Raw genomic sequence first — 23,211 nt, 5'->3', positions numbered from 1 at the left:
AAGGAAATACACAGGAATAAAAATCTGACCGATATTCTACACTCTAGGAAAAGTTTTTGACTGAATGTTCTGATGTGTAAATATTCAACTGAACTTAATTCTGCAATTGACCTGCAGCAATGGTTGGATTTTGGCAAGAGCCTGCAAGTTTTCCCATAGTGCCCATTCAGATATTGTATTCTGGGTCTGATTTGACTAATTTAAAAAGACAGACATTAATTATATTTTCAGTCTGCTCACATGTGTACAGAAGTTGCATAAAAATGTATTATGCCCTTTGTCATTAATAGCTTTGTAGTGTTTTTTTTCCCCTCTGACACCTGTGGACAGCCCTCACATTTTTCTCTCTCCTGGCCCATCAGGGTGTTCAAATGCTACATGTAAAGCCTCCAGCAGTTTGAACAGGTGACAGTGAAAAACAGGTTGAGTTTAAAGGGTATGCTCCACATTAAAAAAAAAAAAAAAAGCACATATTTCTGGTTAAAAAAAGTGAATTTATGTTTGCATTACACTCACGTGGTTGCAATGCCAGGATCCTGCAGACAGTCGGCTGTCTGACCGTACCACCTAAGGCAGTGATTCTCAACCTTTCTAGTGCCGTGACCCCTTGATAAAATTTCCCAAGTTGTGGGACCTCTAACAGTAAAATTTTCATAGCGTGGGTTGTCAGCACCCAAGGCAAGACAAGTAATTTGCGCCCCTAACCCACGGACATTTAGCACTACCCAAGTCCCTTCCACTTGTACATTATTAAAACCCCTTACGGTACATTTTAGGATGTACCACTTTCTCTTTGTTCTCCTTTTATCTCTCTATCCTAATTTCTTGTTTCTCCCATCCCTCTCTCTAGCAGTCGTTCTTGTTCTTTCTAATTCTTTATCTCCCTTCTTTGTTCCTCTCCCTTCCATGTATTCTCTATATTTATTCCTTCTCTTACTCCTTGGTGGGGGAGCTGGGATGAGTGTCAGTGCTGGGGGGAGGTGTTATTCACTGTGTCTGACTTTGTGGTGTCTCGCAGCAGTGCCACCTATGCCAAATCTCCTCCAGCCCCTCCCACTTCACATTACTCACCAGTCAGCTGACCTCTAGTCTCTCCCCCCCCACCCATGCCGTGAACTGAATGGGCGGCTGCGAAGAGGAGTATGCGGCCGCAGGCTCCAGGAACAGCCCTGCTGGGCGGCTTTGTTAAGGCTGTGAGAGCAGTGCAGGCTTCAGGAACATCCCAGGATTCGGTGAACCCTGGCAAATTGTAATTTGACCACCAGGTTGAGAACCACTGACCTAAAGAATGATGCATGCTTACCAGCGCCCTTTCAGTTCATTGAGAACTGCAAACCATCTCGACAAAGGTAACTGGGTTCATTCATAGGAAACTGAAAGGATGATACGTCTGTTTGGGTAGAGCCCCCGTTTTCAAAACTGACAGCAGGTGCAGGGAGAAGATTCCCTGCCCTCTTACAGAGAGTGAAACGCTGGCAGTAGCAGGTGGGTGTATAGCATGGATATGCAATTAGCGGACCTCCAGCTGTTGCAAAACTACAAGTCCCATCATGCCTTTGGGTGTCATACTTGTGGCTGTCAGAGTCTTGCTATGCCCCATGGGACTTGTAGTTCTGCAACAGCTGGAGGTCCGCCAATTGCATATCCCTGGTGTATAGGAACACCTTACACCCTAAATGTGGATGTAACATGCTCCTTAAGGTGTACTCTACCCCACACACAGAGCTTCAGGTGTTGCATCAGCTTTACAGAAAGAATCCAACATAACGTAAATGAGTGCCATGTTTATGCAACTGGAGCTGTGTGGAGGGCAGCCCATGTTTCTCTATGGGGACACAGTTACTCATACTATTGCGATACGCATGCAGAGGCAGTAAATTCCCTCAAATAAGAACACCGTCTGCAGTCAGTTGCTTACCCACCCCTGCCACATTAGGATGAGCGGCTGTACATACAGCTACTACATCGCGATATAGGCTGCCTGCACACAGCGACAACCACAAAAACAAGGTTCTCATTCACACTGTATAGGCGACAACCCCTATGTGAATAAAGCCTATAAGTGTTTGATAGTAAATACTGCAGGGCTTTTACTGACACAATTAATTTCTACAACAAGGCAGCATGATGTACTGGTTTAGGTGCCAATTAGCAACATTTTATAGATCAGGAGTTTGAAGAGTTGCCCCGATAAAAATGCATCATTTAAAAGCTTCACATGGGCCTGAACAGGGAATTACAAAACAATACTTTGTAGAATCTTGTACCTTTCTGAGAGGTCACGCGACTTGTGAAAGGGTATTGCAACATGTGGTGCATCTTTATTATCCAGGAGTCAGAATGGCTGCAATCATCAGAAGTTCCTGAAATGGATTTGGCTTCATGACGCCTATGGCTTTATCCAGATTCTCTCCCACCCCTTTTATAATAGGAGCATGGCTTAACCATTTTTGCAGATTTCTATTCAAGCGGCTCCAGGACATTTGTAAAAGACCGAGTACTTCTCTTGCGTCAGAGCCCCAACTGAACATGTTCAATTTACCAAAAAGGACTATAGATGCATTATTTGTATTCACGCAACAGACTACCCAAGTTATTACGTTTCCACTTGATAAGCACATTTTTACTTATGCACTGTCCTGGCGATTTGACCTATGAAAACCCTCTGTACAGCTTGGGTACCACAGCACTATCCTTTTGAGTACTTGGTATAGGGCAGGGATATGCAATTAGTGGACCTCCAGCTGTTGCAGAACTACAAGTCCCATGAGGTATAGCAAGACTCTGACAGCCACAAGCATGACACCCAGAGGCATGATGGGACTTGTAGTTTTGCAACAGCTGGAGGTCCGCTAATTGCTTATCCCTGGTATAGGGCCAAGTTTAGAAATGTGGCATGTCAGGGGGTCCCCAGCACTTAAACCGGAAGTTCCTTTTTTGGATGGAACTTCACTAAGGTTTGTGTATGTATATATTACACTGGTCTAACTTGCACTAATCAAGCATACAAGTTTCATACCTGTGAAAGCTGGAAATTGCTGTGGTTGGTACACAACTACAGTGATTACTGCTAGCTTCTAGGTCCTATGCAAAGTGGCTGTCCAACTACATAGTGAACACAAGGGGGTTTGCCTGCTTGGCTACCATTCCATCAGTGATCACTGTAGTACCAGTGCCTACTACAGGCATTGCCAGCTTTCATAGGTGTGGAACTAGCATACTTATATTTCAAGCTGGACCAGTGCATACCTAAAATTTGAACATTAAAACACTGGACTAAATCATCTCTACTTCGATGTCCATAGGCCCTCACCGTCACCAACACCTTCTCCCCAGATTGCAGCACTGTCAATCAAATGCTGGGAGCAGGCACAAGTCCCACTGTCTTCCAATAGATGCAGTAGTAGGGCCCCCCCCCCAAGGGTTACAAAATCTGTGATTAGATATGCACATGGCTGACAGGTGGAGTGCACATTAGCAGTCCAAAAATGCACAAATGTGGCGTTTTCACAGACTGATGTTCAACAGGACTCGGTTGTGTGAAGTTCAGCTCCAGTCATCACAAATCAATGGCACCCATCAAGCAGATCGATATCAGATAAGCCACACAGGCCTGACCATCTGAGCACAATCTCTACACATTCATATTGCAACCAATTACAATGTCATAAAATAAATACAAGTAACAAAGGCACTTTTTTTGTTATTTTATTAGGAATATTTCTTAGTGGGGTATGAAGAAAAACAATTTGTTCAGATCGAGGAATTAAAAAAAAAAAATATTGCATCATGAAGATATGTTCACCAATAAACAATAAAATATTCGCAGAACTATGATACAATGGGCAAAAACAGTAAAGCTGAAAAAGCAACATAAAAAATATCCTAAAGTGAGACAATCTGCTGAGATATAAAACAAAGCGGAGGCCCTTTGCTGCAAGGAGTGGGCCCATGGCTACGTCATGCTGCCAGCAAAGGGGTTATTGCATGCATGCTTAGACCAACGAAGGTCAATATTCCACTCCCACCAAAACTCATTCCGAGGGGAAAGGAAAAAAAAAAGGGGGGGGGGGGGGAGCCTGGCTTTCTGACTTGGTTACAAGAAATGAGAATCGGTGTAGGTAGTTTGATAGTGTTTTTTGTGTTCCCCGCTGGCATCAGCAAAATTATACATATTAAAAAGAAACAAAAACCTCCTTTTTGTGTAGATGATAAATAAATAGTTATGGAATGCTACGTTTTAGTTCAGCAGAAGGTCTACGGAATGACACACAGGAGTCAAACTAGCAGTTCAGGGACTCTTCAAAATATGGTTTAAGCAAGCGTCCGCAAAGTGTGTAATAAGTAACAGCTCTACTTGACACAGGAGAACTGCAACTGACTTGGAAATGACATTTTATGTTTGTTTCAAGGGAAAGATAACCAAAAAAGCATTCATTTCTATAGCATCACAATAATTATGTCCAGGCATGGGGGGGGGGTTGGGGGAGAAGTAAAACCAGAAACCACTTTCACATAAGGGGGGATTTATTATTTTCTGCTTTAAGTCTAGCCACATTGCCCTGAAAGCAACATGAACTCAGTAAATGGCAACAAAAGAAACCTGGAACTTAGATTGCTGCCCATTCAATTTCTTTAAACCATTTTTAGAACTAGTTTGGATGTTACGAGCCTAGACAACTCCTATACACTGTGTCCTCGGTGGAAGGCAAGTTACTCGTTAACGCTTGGAAAGCTCGTTAGATAGCCAGTCCAGTCCTTCATACAGACCTGTGCCCTGAGTTGCACATGTTGCTTGCACGTACCACTGGAAGATAAAAAGGCAATCCGTTAGAAGGGCATCCAACAACAAATCTATCAAATCGGCAGCACCACAGCACATTCATTTAACCACTTGCCTACCGGTCACTTTCACCCCCTTCCCACCTAGGCCAAGTTTTAGCTTTCAGCACTGTAACACTTTCAATGACAATTGCAAATAAAGCATTATTATTGCATTTTACAGATCAATACAGGTTCATAAACCAGCACTGAAGGAAGTCAGGAGCGTATTTTGATACTGCTACAATTTGTTCATTTTTATTACTTCAATACAAGCACATTTTATCAATGAGGAAGCAATACTCACAGTTCTGTTGCGGAGACACTGAAGTGCCAGCTTGTCAGTCATCTCACTGATGGCCATGGCATTGGGCAAATCTTGTTTGTTTGCAAATACCAACAACGCTGCCTCTCTCAGCTCATCTTCCTGAAGCTAAAATTAACCAAGATGAAGAAGTGTTATTTTCAATAACTCTAAAGGGCACATTTATAAAACTGGTATTTGGAACAGACTGAAAGAATAAAAAGTTTCTCATGCGAGAATCAGGGGAAAGCATCTTTTTCTTTTAGCTGCACCTGTGGAATACACAAGTATGCCTTTGAGGGGATAAGCAAGACAACCCTGGTGCAAGCTTAATCCTAAAGTAAAAGAGTAAAAATTCACAGGCTGCAGCCGCTTGGCCAAGCCACGATGTCACGTGTATGGGAGTCACAGCCACGGCACAGCTGTCTATGAATGTCGTCTATTGAGAGTGCATGCGTCGGTGACATCACCGGCGCTGCTAAAGTAAATCTCCAAAACAGTGCACACTTAGGACATAGTTACAATACCTACAGGCAAGCTTTAGTATAGGCTTCCCTGTTTAATTTTTGTGTACAGCCGTGTGCAACTTGTACAATCAAACCAGAATCATAAGTTGCAAAGAAAAAGCTCTTCAAGCCAAGTAAAAAATAATAAATCAGTTCAATTGCTTTTCCACTGACGGACAATTATGTTGCAAGTGACTGAGCACACTTTTAGTAGTTTTGATTCACAATAGCAGTGATGTTATTTCACCTTAGAACACAGGGAAAGCATACGACGCTTCATAGATATAGCTTACCATTTTCTGTAACTCTTCTGCTGCCTCCTGGATTCGCTCTCTGTCATTACTATCTACAACAAAAATGAGGCCCTAGAAAATAAAAAGCACATTTTTGATAATCTGTAATCCTAAGAGGAGATTGCCCAACATTCCAATAATACCAAGTGGCCCACATAACCCTGGAAGCACAGAATCAAACTGCAGCAAGCACAGCCTGCCATTAGCAGATTTGGTGTGGGCTGAACAAGCCATGACAATGGGATCGGGATGCAGGTATCTTTCCTATCTCCTCATTACAGCTGGCATAATACTTGAGTAATTAGGTGATAATTTTAAGGCAAGCATGACAAACTGGCTGAAGAAATCACTCTTAACTCTTTCCTGTGGCTCTTAATATGTTGTGCAAATCCCCAATCTATTATTGGCTATACCACAAGTAGAATTGAAAATTCACAAAATGTTTACTAGCACAATGCTCTGCAATTTGCCTATGAAGGTATAGCTCAGTTCTATTCATATTTTGGACTTACACATGTCCTACATTATCCTCCTGATGCAGTACTCTTATTTAACGTGATGCATAAATGCAGAAAAAGGTGGTGATATGGGGGGGGGGGGGGGAGAAAATAGTTTTAAGAAAGTCTAGTTTGACTATGCTGTACCAATTGGTACCCGTCAATAGTTTGTTATAGGAAAATGGAGAGCTGCATGGCATTTACAGAATATAGGCATAGGTTATAAAAGTTAGATGAACATCTACATCTGTTTTGTAGCTTTGAATAAAAGATACCTGTGTATTCTGGAAGTAATGCCTCCAGAGGGGTCGGATTTTATCCTGGCCACCAACATCCCAGACGGTGAAACAGATATTTTTGTATTCTACAGTTTCCACATTGAAACCTGGAAGAGAGGATTTAAGAAAGTGCACTTTAGAACATCAGGCCTACAAAAACACATTAAGGGGAATATACCAAAAACTGGAGCAACTATGCACTACAATCATTTTTCAACAATTAGGCCCCCTTTTACACTTGTGCGACTTGGGACTGCAAAGCCGCTTGACAAGTCGTACTCCATGGTTTTCAATGAGTACCATTCATATCTGTTCAACTTTAAAGCGGAGGTTCACCCATAGCTTATAAATTTTCCCCTTAGCTTCATGCTCGTTTTGTCTAGGGGAATCGGCTATTTGTTTTAAAATATGATCCGTACTTACCCGTTTACGAGATGCATCTTCTCCGCCGCTTCCGGGTATGGGCTGCGGGACTGGGCGTTCCTTCTTTATTGACAGTCTTCCGAGAGGCTTCCGACGGTCGCATCCATCGCGTCACGATTTTCCGAAAGAAGCCGAACGTCGGTGCGCATGCGCAGTATAGAGCCGCACCGACGTTCGGCTTCTTTCGGCTACGAGTGACGCGATGGATGCGACCGTCGGAAGCCTCTCGGAAGACTGTCAATCAAGAAGGAACGCCCGCTCCCGAAGACCCATACCCGGAAGAAGATGCATCTCGAAAACGGGTAAGTACGGATCATATTTTAAAACAAATAGCCGATTCCCCTAGACAAAACGAGCAGGAATCTAAGGGGGGGGGAAAGGAATTGGGTGAACTCCCGCTTTAAGTCACAGTGACTTCAAAGTAGTACTTTAGTCCAACTTTGAGGCAACTTGAGATCCCTAAACTTCAACATCGCTTGACTTTCAGGTCACACAAGTGTGAAATGGGCCTTGACTGAACAAGTAAAAGATAAGCCCATTGGTTGCCATGTACAGCTGCTCCACATTCTATCTTCTCCAGTTGTAATAAATGTCCCCATTGAAAAATGGATGCACAAAAGCTTTGCATAACAGGTAAGAAAGTTTCATGAATAAATAAATTATACGCACTTGAAGCCTGGAAAACATTGCAGCCCATGATCATTGGATCAGGGGTGTAATCGACAGGCTTCTGCAGACAGCTTTCTGCCCCTACCTTTATACAGACTGTCTGTTGAAAGCTGCAGGGCTTGCAAATGAACCGAGTGCGTTCATCAGCACCCTCACAGTTCATTCAAAATACAAGCCGACAGTTGCCGTGGCTGATGGGCCAAGTGCCGCTTTTAAACTGACAGTGGGTGCAGGGAGAAGATCCCCATGCGGTGGCAGAAGCTGGAACATGCTGCAAAAAGGTGAACTTAACCTTACATGTGGTGATAGTGATTTACAGGTGTACATTGAGCAGTGACAGTTCATTTAGGCCATTATAATATGCTTAAGACAGACATGTACAGAGCGGTTTAACAGCTTACTCACCTCCCATTATGTTCTTGGACAATCATAAGCTGCTGTGCCTATACACATTCTATAGAGTCTGGAGTCAAACCTGCAACTTGAGGGCCACGTGCAGCTCTTTGGTGTTTGCAGGGCAGCCCACAGGTGGCAGTCAGTTGGAGAAATTATTTGCAAAGTGGGCTTTTACTAACCAATAATTCAAGCAGTACCTAGTCTGACTGTCAGGCACAACATGACTTCAGTCTCCAACCACTCCTGCAGCGCAGTCTCTGCAAACATTACAGGTGGCCCTTTGCAGATATCAGTTGCTGTATTTTGAGATCTTGTAAATTTGACAGCCACTGCTATAGAGACTGCAAGGGTATAAATACTGGGGTATATTCCTGAAACTCAACTGAAGAAGTTGTTTTGAACTTATCTAAACATCGTCACCATTACAGAACACGTCCTGTTGAATATGACAAACTTCAACTTATCTTACTTGATGTGAGGTTACTGTGAGCAATGAACAATATGGCTCAGAAGCTTACACTCAGTGCTACAGAAGACAGATGTTATCCATAGAAAGCAGTCAGTAAAATGTACTCACCAATTGTTGGGATGGTTGTGACAATCTCTCCGAGCTTCAGCTTGTACAGAATTGTTGTTTTTCCAGCGGCATCAAGACCGACTGTAAAGAAGAAATTGCCATTAATTTTATCCCTGGTACACAATATAAATCATTCAACATTGCAGTGTTTACCTGAAGCAACAACAATGTTTTAAAGATAAACTGGAGGTTCCATTACATGGGCCAATTCAATTCTGGCATAATAAAGAGAGCCAACCCTTGGTGCAAACACCATTTTGCTTTCATCCCCCCCAGGGATGAAGTACCTTTAATCAAAACAATCATAGGTTACCACAGCATAGACCGTTTATCAAAAAGGCTTGCAGATAGATATCAGATATATAATTTTTGTATGTGCACCATGGTCTTTTTAGCAGTGCTTTTCGGCTACTAGTGGGGCACTTTTGAGCCCTGCCAACGACCGAAAGGTTTAAAAGCACCCACCATTTTGACTTCAATGGGCAGGGGCATCTTAGTAGCAGTGTATACACCTCTGCTAAAGTGCAACAGAAATGCCGCTTGCAGGACTACCTTCCAGCCAGCGCCGTGCCCCAGTGCGAAAGCACTGGGACGGCAGGTGAGGCATTTTCAGGCACTATCTTTAGCGCTAAATTGCCTGAAAACTGCCTCCAGTGTGAAAGGGGTCCAAGGTGATAAAGACGAGGCGACAGGAATCATGTGCGCCCTGAGCTACAATCAGCTGGGAGTAATAATGCATGTGTCTGCAACTTGCAGCCAAAATTGCAACTTCATTCTCACCAGCGTTTGCTACAGAGCAATAAGACATCAAGGCTGGCCATAGAGCATTTGTTCATCATTGAGGGCTGCAAACAAAAAACACCCACACATGAACAATTTCTTCATCCTGACAAGCAAGGTGGTTGGAGGAGTCCGTCCCAATGGGACACTGTATCCAGACAGCGGGGACTCATCGCTAACAAAATACACCGATTGAATAAAAGTTCTCTAGCAGCCCCAATCGACTTCTGTTGAGTAGGAATGGCCATAGATGGATTGAAAATGATCTGGTCCCTGCTGAACTGGGAACATTTTGATCTATGGTCAGCTTTAGTGCCCTGTGACACATTGTGCCAACACAGAGTATGACATGAAATGTCAGGAGAGATGGAAACAAATTATGACTCAAAAGGCACTTGGCTGGGTAATGTTACAAAGACGTCCTCAAATCATAAAAGTAAATATCAGCAATCTTTAGTTTCTCACTGATATTTAAGAGAACTACCTTTAAAACTTAGTGATATTTAAATCTTGTTTTCTTCCGTTTAAAAAATAAACAAACCTGTTATACTTACCTGCTCTGTGTAGAGGTTTTGCACAGAGCAGCTCAGATCCTCCTCTTGCATCTCCTGACCCTTCCCTCCTGTTTCTATGGGGGCACCCGAGCCAAGGCTCCGAGTTCATTCGGAAAGGGAGACGTGGCTTGGCCCCACCCAATCTCTTTTCAATGGCTCACAGCAGTGGGGGCCAATGACACCCGCTGCCGTGTCTGGTAAACAAACAGCTTCTGGATTTCCTTTTCAAAGGTTAACTGAAGACAGAAGCCCATTGGTTGCCATGTATTGGTTGCTCAAGTTTGATAATTGTTCCCCATTTATGTGCAATTACTAGATGTTTAGTGCACCTTTCATAAACTCTTGGTGAGAGCTTACACCAACTTCCATTCCGGAGGTGTGCATACACTTCCTGAAAAGCTGTTTCTATTCTGACATTCCCTTTGTAGAACGGTAGTTTACTTCCCTCTGCAATCAATCCAACCACCCCACAAAACTTATATTACGCCTATTAGCTTTCCTTGAAAAAACGTCTCATTATAAAATCCAATTATTTTGCATTCTGTAACTGAAACATGGCTCAGGGACTGATATTCATTCTTGATCTTTGCGGCCAGGATATTCAACATGCGCTAAATCCTGTTTAAGCATGGTTTAATTGGCGCAGGATCTAGTCCTGTGTATAGGAATCCCGACAAGGTTATTTAAGGTTGATCACACTGGTATAACTGAGCTATTCCCAGTTTGATTTAACAGTCGACTTCATTTTGACTATTGGGGTTTTCACCTCGCATACCCACATTTAAAAAACACCTCTACAGAAGGAGAACCAGACAAGATAGTCAATATACGATCCACAGCACATCATCTCCCATATGAACCTAGTGAGCCGTTTAACCAGCTCTGCTCTCACACACCTTTACCCTCCACCTACCCAAGGAGCACAGCAATTTCTGGATGTCTGCTACCTGCAATCACATAAGGACCAATGTATGTCCCTTTTTCATCCGCAAACGGATGGATGAAAAAGCGGACATGCGGTCTGCACGTCTGAAAGGGGCCCAAGTATCTTACATGACAAGCATTCGTGTTTTGAAAAAATTTGGTCCCCCTGGCTTAGTTATTTGAAGGTACCGGACAAGCAAAGTTAACCCCTAGGCTCTAGAGAGCATGACCCCCCCAGGTAGACCCACTTTGTCTGTCTCTATGTTTCAATAATTTTTATTAAAGTTTTTGCCATATAAAAATATAAAAGTCAACTTGTCATTGTTCAGTCTCAATACAGCACTTGGGATTCAAACACCTAGGGTCCTGGCATCCAGGAGCCCCTGTCATAGCATTAATAAACACTAAAGAAAAACTCAAGCATGGGCTGGAACATAATAGCACCACTAAATATCCTACATTAGTCCACTGCTCCTCAGAACCTCAAGCCCCTCTTTACATCCCAGGCCTCATCAAATGATCCACCCGCCCAGAAGAGCCCCCCAACTTGTCGGGGGGGGGGGGGGGCTCAACTCAGGCGTCTCTCAATTCAGTCCAGACTGACCATGGTCCTTTAAGAACGTACAATCCAAAGAAAACAGGGAGTCGAACAAACCCATAAGGCCAGGATCCGACCCCAAAAGTTAAAATACAAGAATAATAGGAGGTAAAGAAATAGAAGGGAGGAAACAAAGCAAAGAAAGAATAGTTGAGGAGGGGGAAGGGGTGGAGCTGGCTCTGGGAGGGTACCGGTTATAAGATGGTTATTGTTATACAAGTATTGTTGTATAGTTTTCATTGCCGTTTGGGATTTATGTTGCCTTAGGTCTTAAGGGCTTTTATGTTTTCCACTTGGAAAGTCACGGTTTTCCTTCCAATCAGGGTCCTTCACATCATGGAACTGCCGTAAGTCGGCCCACAATAACTACCTGGACTTTTAATCAAAATAAGCAGTCCACCTTTGTTCCTTGTTGCCGTATGTGTACAAATGCTGCTGTATACGTTTGTTTGGCAAACTACTGTTGCTACATTGTGTTTTTTTAGGGTCCTTTCACACGGAGCGGACCCTTTTTGTGTCCGCTCCGTGTGTCCGCAAAAGCTCAGCGGGGATCATCCGTCATCCCCGCTGAGCTGTCGGTGGATAGGGCAGTCCCCACACACAGTGCAGAGACCGCCCTGTCTCTCCCCTATGGGGAATCGGATGCAGACAGACTGTCCGTCTGCATCCGATCCGTTCCGCCGGAAGAAAAAAAATAGTGTTTTCTTCTGTCCGCAAAGGCGGATCCCGACGGACGCGAATGGTCGCGGACGTTAGCGGATGCTCCATCCGCTAACGGACGCGATCCCATAGGGATGTATTACAAGTCCGTAAACTGACTTGTAATAAACGGACGAGCGGAACGGACATGTGAAAGGGGCCGTATATCTTGGAAAGAAAAAACGTATATAAAAATGAAACAGAATTGAGACCTTTTCAGAATGCCAGACCGGTCCCTGAACCACTACCCCCCCCCCCCCCCCAATACAGTTTACAGGTATTTCTCTTGCCTAGCTGGCTACAGAGGAGACACAGCAAACCACATCCCTTATCCCCCTTGCAGTCAGACTGACAGACCCAGCTCTATCCCTGTGCAAAAACAAATGACTATAGTCAGGGTTTTTTCCAACAATTTTGGCTCTTGCTGTCAATCGCAGCCATAGAGGGAGGAGCAGGGGGTGGAGACGAGCCATGCTCTGTGTCGACAGAGTGGAGCTCAGGATAGAGCCCACACAAGTGCCCCCGTAGCAAGCAGCTTTCTATGGCGAGCACTCAGCAAGGGGGAGGAGCCAGGAGTGCAAGGTCCTTTATGACAAGAGTCGCCAACTTAGCCTGCTGTTAATTTTGTGATGTCATGTGTCCGTGTATTTCTATAGTATTTTCGGATGAAAACTGTACAGGATTAAATGAAAATCTTACGATCTGATAAAAATTCACATTTGTCCGATCGGCTCTCGAAGCTCTGTACTAAATCCGATCTTACGATTGCTTACAAAAACAGTATTTTTCATATCGTGTGTATGGGCCACGGTCTACACATACCATTTCTGACATTGGTATTCATATGTCTGATGTGTACAGGATAGTGATATACCAATACAAGTGGGAATAGATTCTGATGAACAGGCTATATAGTGGAATATGTCTAGCATGTAATAAAAGATAGATAGTAGCTTTACTTCAGAAACCATATGGCAAACAATTCCACCAGCAGTTGATGGGATGATTTATGCCGCCCTGGGAAAGGTCCTGTCCCTACAACTAGTTCCAGCCAGGTAATAGGACTAGGAGGTAGACCAATATATCGGTCGATATTTTATACTGTCCGCCGTTCCTCCTCCACACTCAGCGGCTCTGGCAGCATCAAGCGCCGCAGGTGAAACCGACGAGAGAGAGCGAGCGAGAGACTGTCAGCTCGATGTCGGGGGGACCCAGCAGCTATATTGCACCAGCTAATGGGATGGTATCTGGGCGGGCCGCTACATTGTGGCCCCATCCCCTTTCTAAGGCTACTGGGTCCCACCCCCCACATCCAGCTGACAGCTCTCCGCTGTTTCACACAGTTACACTCGGCTTAGTGTGAAGCCAGCCAGCGTCGTCCGCCAGCCAGCCAGCGTCGTCCGCCAGACCCAAAACAGTGCCACCAATTTCTAAATATCGGCATCGGCCAGAGAAAAACTCATATCGGTCTACCTCTAAATAGGACCTCTTCAGGCATTCCTCAGTGTGGGAATACTTCACACTTCCATGGCTACAATATATGGTAATAGATTAAATTTAAACTACAAATACTGTAGCTGCTGAATACAAGGACACTTAACCTGTCCAGGGAGCCCGTAATGTCGACACCAGAATCCAACCCGACCCTCGGCTCTGGGTGCAGGCAGCCTTCCGGCTTCACAGCCTGTTTCCTACTGCGCATACGCAAGTTGCGCTGTCTATGCTGTCTTCTGGGACCTGTGCGTCTCCCAGAAGGCAGCAGGGGGCAGACATAGCCTAGTTTGTTGCGGCGATCTTTCCCCGTAAGCGAGAGCAGATACCTGGATTTGACAGGTATTCGCTCCCCCCCCCTGAAAGGTGCCAACTGTGGCATCATGGGGTGGTGCAATCTGATTTACGGAAGTTCCATTTATGGGTGGAACTCCACTTTAAAAAGCCTGAGCCAAAAATAAAATAAAAAAGTATAAATCCAAGACAAACCTACAGAAAATACAAGATCCTGATGCAAAGGCAGAACATGCCTTTCTCCAGATACAGCCTGTACACAATTAACTAAAGTCTTCAAGGATAACTAGAACCCAACCTGGACCTGACATTTTACAGCTTCCAGGGCAACTGAAAAAAAAAAAAAAAAAAAAAAAAAAGGCTTTTACCAAGTCATTGAGAACCATTGCCGATGGGACGAAAACTGAGATGCCAGGACCATCATAAGGTAAAGCTGGTGTTCTACGGAGAAATATTTCCCGTCAAAAAATGCCCCCGATGGATATGCACATGAGCAGTTACAAACGTCACTCCATCCGATATGTTGATCAGTTGGCGTGACATCAACACAAGGCAGATCGGAGGCATTATCCGACGCTATGCAAACAGCAGTGGGAGAGCGCATTTGTTAGATTCTGCCTCGCTGTTGCAGGGCGAGTTTTCCGTTTGTGCTGCACAGCGGGGTTTAGTGTGCTGAACTGCAAGTTGCAACACACAAAACCTGCTCTTCAACACACTGAACACAAAATCTGACAATATTGATCACTGGAAATAATGCCCCCCTTGCAGACAGCTAAAAAGACAATTTGTGTCAGTGGGAACTTATCGGAGAGGCAATGGTCATAGCTCAAGGAGCCCTTGGCAGCCTCTGGAGGAACCCTGGTTGAGTGAAGGGGGGGGGGGGGAGAAGAGATTAGCGCTGCGCAGGGCTGCATCTTTTCTCCCCTTACTTTCTCTTCACATGGAATTCAATCAGGAGCCATTGGCTCTTGCTGCCAGAGGAAGTGAGGGGCGGACCCAAGTCCATCAGTGTAAATTTATGGAACGCTTCATAACCCCATAACCAGTGGCTGGCTATGCAAGTCCTACAAAAGAGGAGGAGCCAAGATAGCCATTGGGGACCCCCAGAAGAGGAGGATCGAGGCCACTCTGAGCAATACCACTGCACTGAGCAGGCAAGTAGAACATGCTTGTTATTTTAAATTTTAGTTTAGTAACACTTTAAGCCATCTATCATCATATGCAGGTTACATGCTGGCTCCTACTTCTGGGCGATTCCTGCAGGCCCGCCCTGTAAAGCCAGCTTTAGATTGCATACTAAACAGGCACAGTGGATCTAAGGGATTAATACAACAGGATATAGGTTTCTTAGAGGGTAATTTAGGAATAATCTGATAAAAAAAAAGAAAAAAAAGAAGAAGAAAATCTTTTGCAATCCAGGACACTCCCAACTGAAAGTAATCCAAGTTCCTGCTGCAAAGATTGTTCAAGCCATCTATCAACCAGCAGAAAACAAAATACTAACCCTCAGCAGTCATACCATATGACTGCAAATATCCTGCAATTAAATAAAACTCATTTTAATTTAACCTTAATACTGTAAAAAGTAAACCATCCCATGATTTTACACTATACATTACATCTGTACTTTAAGAAAAATGGTCAAAACCATCTTGTTTAATGTCAATGGCTTCCCTCCTTCCACATCACAAAGGAATCCCGGAACAGGAAGATAAAACAGATAACACAAGGTTATACACATTGCGGAAGTGCAGAACAAGAATGGATCGTCCCGTTCTCACAGTCTGATGTGTCACATTCCTGTATAACAAAGGGGCGGTTGAGCTGGAAACCTGCTGCTCAGACTGGAAGTGATGTGGATATTCCAGAGGGCGTGCTCCAAGCACTTAAGGCGACGTTGGGAGAAAATCCTACAGTGTCCAATCAGCCAACATTTACAGGCCGATAATATCTGAACCAAACACCACTCCAGGCCTTGCAGATCTATCGCAATGTGGAAGCTGCATCACCACTCAGCCAAGGGAACATAATCAGCATAAGGCACACGTTAAATAGAGAAATTCACAGTTTGAAAAAAAAAGTATGCATTATTTTTTTCTAAGGAGCCTGCAGAGCATTGCACCCACACCAGGCTCCTTCATGCACTTGGGATAGCTGTCCACCTCTACACCCATGGACGAGAGGACTCACATGCGCCACTACAGGCTGTCAGCTGCAATGGTTGATGGTACTTGTATTCTTTTCATCAACAAGAAACAGTCAAATGATGTGGCGGTGTGGGCGGAGCCCCAGATAGCTGCGCTGTTATCCCCCCCAATTGTGACAGCGGGTGCGGGGGATAGGATTCCCCACACAAAGAAATATGCATGCTGCACATGTTACACACTAACTACAGGGGTAACATGATCAGAGAGGTGAACTTAGCCTTTAACATTTCTCTAGTCCAGCCTGTGGATTCGGTGAATGAAATCGAATAGTAAAAGCAAGCCAGCTATTGGATGGTGAATTCACCTAACTGGCTGACAGGTTTCAACCCAACTTCTTCAGTATAAAATTTATTGAAATATTGACTTGATCTGGGTGGTGCCAAAAAGGGACATCAACTCAAAATCTGAGCCACCTATGACAACCTTAAAGTGGTTGTAAACCCTCAGATAAAAATAAAAAAACCCTGCAAGACAAAGGCATAATGAGTTTACCTTAGATCGAAGCCCGTGCAGCGGTTCTTGCCCTCCCCCCGCATGTCTCCTGGGGGGTTACTTCCAGGTATCGTGGCTGCGGCGCCGTGATTGGCCGGAGCCACGATGATGTCACTCCCGCACACGGGTGCCACCGGTAGCGGCACATGGACTGAAGCAACAGCACATAGGTGCCATTGTTTCAGGTTTCCCCAGTGCGCTGATGACATCGGCACATGCAGGGGACATCTAAACCGTGCAGGTTTAAGAGATATCTTAGGTAGCTACAGGTAAGCATTAATAAAGGCTTATCTATAGAATAAAGTGGTTGTAAAGGGTTTACAACCACTTTAGGGGCCCTGTCACACCGATACGTTTTTCCGGTGTTTTTTCCCTTACTAGAAAAACAAGAACACAAGAAAAATATGTTTACCCTTTAAATACTATGAGACTTTTCACACCACTGCGTTACAGGGGCAGGGCGTTTTGAAAAGTCCTGCATGCTGCATCTATGGTGCACCAAAATGCAGCTTTCCATTGAAACGAATGAAAAGAGCAGTAAAAACACTGCAATTTTGCATTCGTGATGCGTTCAAAATCACACGTCCATTTTTTACAGGTGCAGACAAACCATAAATGCACAGCAAATGCATCTAAAACATAGCAAAAGCGCAGTTAAAAAAAAAAAAAATAATAAAAAAAAAATCATAAGTGTCTTTAAAGCGAGTTTGCTACAGAGCAGTGGGAAAGTACCATAAAGCAGGACCCTCTGCCCTGCTTATAACTGAGTTACAGAATTTTCTTGCCTAGGCAAGAATAGCACCCCTTGCTCCTCACCCATCCCAGGAGGCTACGCGACTATTCACAAATCACTGCATAAGCTTGCACATGCAAAATGGGGAGCTGGGTGTTGGCCAGAAATTCACAGCTGACTCCCAAACCCAAAATTGTGGCACCAGCAAGTACCCGATTTTTAAAAGTATTTGTAGCTAACAAAAAAATGTAAAATAGATGGAGCTCCTCTTTAGCACTTTGCATAAATGAAAGGAATTCGGGAAAGGTTACACATGATAAATCTGGCTTCTCATACAAATGAGATGTCAATATACTTCACTGAAAACTGAACTGCGGCCTTTCACCTTCAAGTTGAAAACTTCTCAAAAGGCTCGTTCACACATCCCGCAAGCTAAACGCTCAGTTTTAGCGTGCAAGCAGCTGTCAATTTTCAGCTGCAGCAACCTACCACAAGGGGGCAGTGTGATGTGCATTTCAACCTATCACATTAGTTTACCTTTTTTCTAACTTTATTTAAAGTGCACAAAGTGACACATCGCTCATGTCTCCGCACAGCGGCGCGGTGCAGTACAAAACTATGTCTGCATTTTATCACAGCTCTACACAATACATCTCCAAGCTGTGTTGCAATGTGAATGGGGCACATGATGAACAACTTATTTACATGTCCTAGTGGGGACTGATTGAGGGCGCTACTGAGCGAGCCGATCTATTCACCACTTTATCCTAATGAGCATAGCAGGACGCTTACTGCGATGAATGGAAAGCACACATTGTTATCTTATAACCCTACTACAAACATCTATGGGGACCATCTACACCAGGGGTGACCAACCTTTTGAAGAGTGAGGGCCACTTAAAGCGGTAGTTCCCCCTCAAAAAAATTGTTACCCTTAGATTGAGGCTCATTTTGTCTAGGGGAATCGGCTAGTTGTTTTAAAATCGAAGCTGTATTTACCGTTGTAGAGAGCGATGTTCTCCGCCGCTTCCGGGTCTGGGCGTTCCTTCTTGATTGACAGGCTTCAGACAGTCGCATCCATCGCGTCACGAGTAGCCGAAAGAAGCCGAACGTCGGCGCGGCTCTATACGGCGCCTGCGCACAGATGTTCGGCTACTTTCGGAAAATCGTGACGCGATAGATGCGACCGTCGGAAGCCTGTCAATCAAGGAGGAACGCACAGACCCGAAGAACATACCCGGAAGCGGCGGAGAAGATCGCTCTCTACAACGGTAAGTACAGCTTTGATTCCCCTAGACAAAATGAGCATCAATCTAAGGGTAACAATTTTTTTGAGGGGGAACTACCGCTTTAAGCAACTTGGTAACTAGTCGGGGGCCACAATGAGCGGAGTGGGCGGATGACAGGTCACAGCTACTCTGTAGGCCCTCCGATGCACCCAGATGAAAGGGGACGAACTCCCTTCTGTTTTTCGGATTGGAGATAGGCAGGTGTAAACAGACACCCATCGCTCTATAGAGGTGAATTGAGGGCCACATTTGGTCGGGCTGATCGTGTGAAAAGGACCCAAGACTGCTTTCACACTGATGTGCTGCAGTTTGCCCACACTGCGGGTGCAGCATAGGGCACCTGTGTATCCTGCGGGTTAGCTGAACTTTGCCATAGACTTTGCATGTGCAAAAGCCGGCGCTGTATTGGAAGCATCGGCTTATGGGGTTCTGCACCACAGCCGCTTTCTTCCTCTACCACCAGCTTAATTCACAACACTGATGCTGTGGTATGGCGGGTCGGCAACCTGCGATCTGGGCTTGCCAACCCACTATTCCAGAGCAGGAGGTCGCAGGCCACTGGTTGGCAACCCCTGATCCACACACACACACATCACATTTCCCTTACAGGTCTCAGATGGTTTAACAAGTGATCCGATTGGTCACAGACAATGGTTCCTCTGTAGCTGAAGTTTTCATTGGACAGCTTTGTGTATTTTACAGAACCAAAAAAATTGTCCGGCCTTCTGCAAAATCTTTAACAAAACAAAAAAATAAATAAAAAAAAAAGTGTACACTCAGGAGCTATCTATCGGAAAAAAAATACAGGAGGTGTTAGATACCCCATGTTGGTGTGGATTGGGAGGGGGAGAGTATGGAGATCTTTAGTCCCCCTACATACGTACGCATAGTGCCAACAGTACAAGGGGGATCCCTCGTCAGAGATTATGTTTTTTGCAGAGATACTTTAAATAAAGTTTTATTGAATAAGTGTGCACAAGGCCAGGACCTCACTCAGATTGGAGGACGGATAGGAGATCCTCCAATACTGTATGCCAGTCCTCACACATCACATAGGACCATCATCCTCAGATATATGGAATGTCACCCAGAAATAGGAGATATGGAGGTCACACACCATGATAAGGATCTGTATTTACAGAACAATGAGATTCATAGATGTCCCCCAAAATAAATAAGGATCCTTATATGAATAGAGCCCAATGACTACCCTCTATATTCCTCCCCCCCCCCCCCCCCATGTATGTATGTATGTGATGTGCCTGTCTCTCCCCCACCCCACGTATGTATGTATTTGATATGCGTGTCCCCCTCCATGCATTTGATGTGTGTCCCCCTCAAAGTATGTATTTGATATGTGTCTCCCCCCCATGTATGTCTTTGATATGCGTGTCCCCCCTCAATTTATATGTCTATGATATGCGTGTCCCCCCTCAATTTATGTCTTTGATATGTGTGTCCCCCCCTCCATGTATGTATTTGATATGTGTGTGTCCCCTCTCCATGTATGTATTTGATATGTGTGTCCCCCCTCAGTGTATGTATTTGATATGTGTGTCTCCCCCCTCAGTGTATGTATTTGATATGTGTGTCTCCCCCCTCAGTGTATGTATTTGATATGTGTGTCTCCCCCTCAGTGTATGTATTTGATATGTGTGTCTCCCCCTCAGTGTATGTATTTGATATGTGTGTCTCCCCCTCAGTGTATGTATTTGATATGTGTGTCTCCCCCTCAGTGTATGTATTTGATATGTGTCCCCCCTCCATGTATGTATTTGATGTGTGTGTCCCCCCCCCTCCATGTATGTATTTGATGTGTGTGTCCCCCCCTCCATGTATGTATTTGATATGTGTGTGTCCCCCCTCAGTGTATGTATTTGATATGTGTGTCTCCCCCTCAGTGTATGTATTTGATGTGTGTCCCCCCTCAGTGTATGTATTTGATATGTGTCCCCCCTCAGTGTATGTATTTGATATGTGTGTCCCCCCCCTCCATGTATGTATTTGATATGTGTGTCCCCCCCCTCCATGTATGTATTTGATATGTGTGTCCCCCCCCTCCATGTATGTATTTGATATGTGTGTCTCCCCTCTCCATGTATGTATTTGATATGTGTGTGTCCCCTCTCCATGTATGTATTTGATATGTGTGTCCCCCCTCCATGTATGTATTTGATATGTGTGTCTCCCCCCTCAATGTATGTATTTGATATGTGTGTCTCCCCCCTCAGTGTATGTATTTGATATGTGTGTCTCCCCCTCAGTGTATGTATTTGATATGTGTGTCTCCCCCTCAGTGTATGTATTTGATATGTGTGTCTCCCCCTCAGTGTATGTATTTGATATGTGTGTCTCCCCCTCAGTGTATGTATTTGATATGTGTGTCTCCCCCTCAGTGTATGTATTTGATATGTGTCCCCCCTCCATGTATGTATTTGATGTGTGTGTCCCCCCCCTCCATGTATGTATTTGATGTGTGTGTCCCCCCCTCCATGTATGTATTTGATATGTGTGTGTCCCCCCTCAGTGTATGTATTTGATATGTGTGTCTCCCCCTCAGTGTATGTATTTGATATGTGTCCCCCCTCAGTGTATGTATTTGATATGTGTCCCCCCTCAGTGTATGTATTTGATATGTGTCCCCCCTCAGTGTATGTATTTGATATGTGTCCCCCCTCCATGTATGTATTTGATATGTGTGTCCCCCCCCTCCATGTATGTATTTGATATGTGTGTCCCCCCCCTCCATGTATGTATTTGATATGTGTGTGTCCCCCCTCAGTGTATGTATTTGATATGTGTGTCTCCCCCTCAGTGTATGTATTTGATATGTGTGTCTCCCCCTCAGTGTATGTATTTGATATGTGTCCCCCCTCCATGTATGTATTTGATATGTGTGTCTCCCCCTCAGTGTATGTATTTGATATGTGTGTCTCCCCCTCAGTGTATGTATTTGATGTGTCCCCCCTCCATGTATGTATTTGATGTGTGTGTCCCCCCCCTCCATGTATGTATTTGATATGTGTGTGTCCCCCCCTCCATGTATGTATTTGATATGTGTGTGTCCCCCCTCAGTGTATGTATTTGATATGTGTGTCTCCCCCTCAGTGTATGTATTTGATATGTGTCCCCCCTCAGTGTATGTATTTGATATGTGTCCCCCCTCAGTGTATGTATTTGATATGTGTCCCCCCTCCATGTATGTATTTGATATGTGTGTCCCCCCCCTCCATGTATGTATTTGATATGTGTGTCCCCCCCCTCCATGTATGTATTTGATATGTGTGTCCCCCCCCTCCATGTATGTATTTGATATGTGTGTGTCCCCCCTCAGTGTATGTATTTGATATGTGTGTCTCCCCCTCAGTGTATGTATTTGATATGTGTGTCTCCCCCTCAGTGTATGTATTTGATATGTGTCCCCCCTCCATGTATGTATTTGATATGTGTGTCTCCCCCTCAGTGTATGTATTTGATATGTGTCCCCCCTCCATGTATGTATTTGATATGTGTGTCCCCCCCTCCATGTATGTATTTGATATGTGTGTCCCCCCCCTCCATGTATGTATTTGATATGTGTGTCCCCCCCCTCCATGTATGTATTTGATATGTGTGTCCCCCCCTCCATGTATGTATTTGATATGTGTGTCCCCCCCCCTCCATGTATGTATTTGATATGTGTGTCCCCCCCCTCCATGTATGTATTTGATATGTGTGTCCCCCCCCTCCATGTATGTATTTGATGTGTGTGTCCCCCCCACAATGTATGTATTTGATGAGTGTGTCCCCCCTCAATGTATGTATTTGATATGTGTGTCCCCCTCAATCTTCCCCCCAAGGTCCCTGAGTTGGGTGTCAGGCCCAGGCCACTCACCCATCAGAATCCGCATCTGTTTCTTTCCGAAGAGCCGGGAGAAGAGGGAGGAGATGGTGAGGCCCATGGTGGCGGCTCGCTGCTCTCGGTCCGCTCTGTGCTGTGCTCTGAGCCCGGCGGATACTCGTCTCTCTGCCACGTCACGCTCAGCCCGGCAGCGCTTCCAACGCGGACCAAATGACGTCACGAGCGCCACATCCCGAGCTGCACCGGAAGTGGGGGAAGGGAGGGGCGCGGTCAGCCCCACGTGACGTCGGGTCACCCCGTAGGCGTTGCAAATAGATTTGGGCGCGCTACGGCGCGGTGCGAAGGAGGCGGGGCATTTGGGGCGTAAGATTACCACGCCCAGCCCAGTCTGGGCGAACCAGGGGAGGGGTGCCATTGCGCGTGCGCCCTCTCATACTTGCGGCCGCTTGATTTGTGGGAACGGGAGAATAATATGCAGTACGGGCATGCGCAGTCCACGTCACTGACACCCTGTCACCTCCTCACACTTCATTATAAGATGTCTT

General features: G+C 44.9%; 1 protein-coding gene across 1 annotated transcript; it reads right to left on the bottom strand.

Annotated features, from left to right (window-relative positions):
• Positions 1-3,694: 3,694 nt before the first annotated feature.
• ARF4 (ADP ribosylation factor 4) lies at positions 3,695-22,910 on the bottom strand. The gene is made up of 6 exons (XM_040359235.1): positions 22,700-22,910; positions 8,765-8,845; positions 6,697-6,806; positions 5,925-5,996; positions 5,129-5,254; positions 3,695-4,807 (listed from the first exon to the last, which is right to left on the bottom strand). Exons 1-6 carry the CDS (start codon positions 22,764-22,766, stop codon positions 4,721-4,723), a joined length of 543 nt encoding a protein of 180 aa, XP_040215169.1. The 5' UTR covers positions 22,767-22,910; the 3' UTR covers positions 3,695-4,720.
• Between the last annotated feature and the right edge of the window lie 301 nt (positions 22,911-23,211).

The sequence above is a fragment of the Rana temporaria genome, chromosome 7, assembly GCF_905171775.1.
Source record: "Rana temporaria chromosome 7, aRanTem1.1, whole genome shotgun sequence".
Taxonomy (NCBI): Eukaryota; Metazoa; Chordata; class Amphibia; order Anura; family Ranidae; genus Rana; species Rana temporaria.
Note: the sequence above shows the minus strand (reverse complement) of the source record. Positions and strands in the feature narration are given on the sequence as shown.

What these genes read in the sequence shown, in the direction of transcription:
- ARF4 (XM_040359235.1), bottom strand. Translation starts at nt 22,766, where the DNA reads ATGGGCCTCACCATCTCCTCCCTCTTCTCCCGGCTCTTCGGAAAGAAA. An exon ending in CACAACCATCCCAACAATTG is followed by an intron (nt 6,807 to 8,764) that starts GTGAGTACATTT and finishes CCTCTCTTCCAG; the next exon opens with GTTTCAATGTGGAAACTGTA. An exon ending in ATTACTTCCAGAATACACAG is followed by an intron (nt 5,997 to 6,696) that starts GTATCTTTTATT and finishes TTTATTTTCTAG; the next exon opens with GGCCTCATTTTTGTTGTAGA.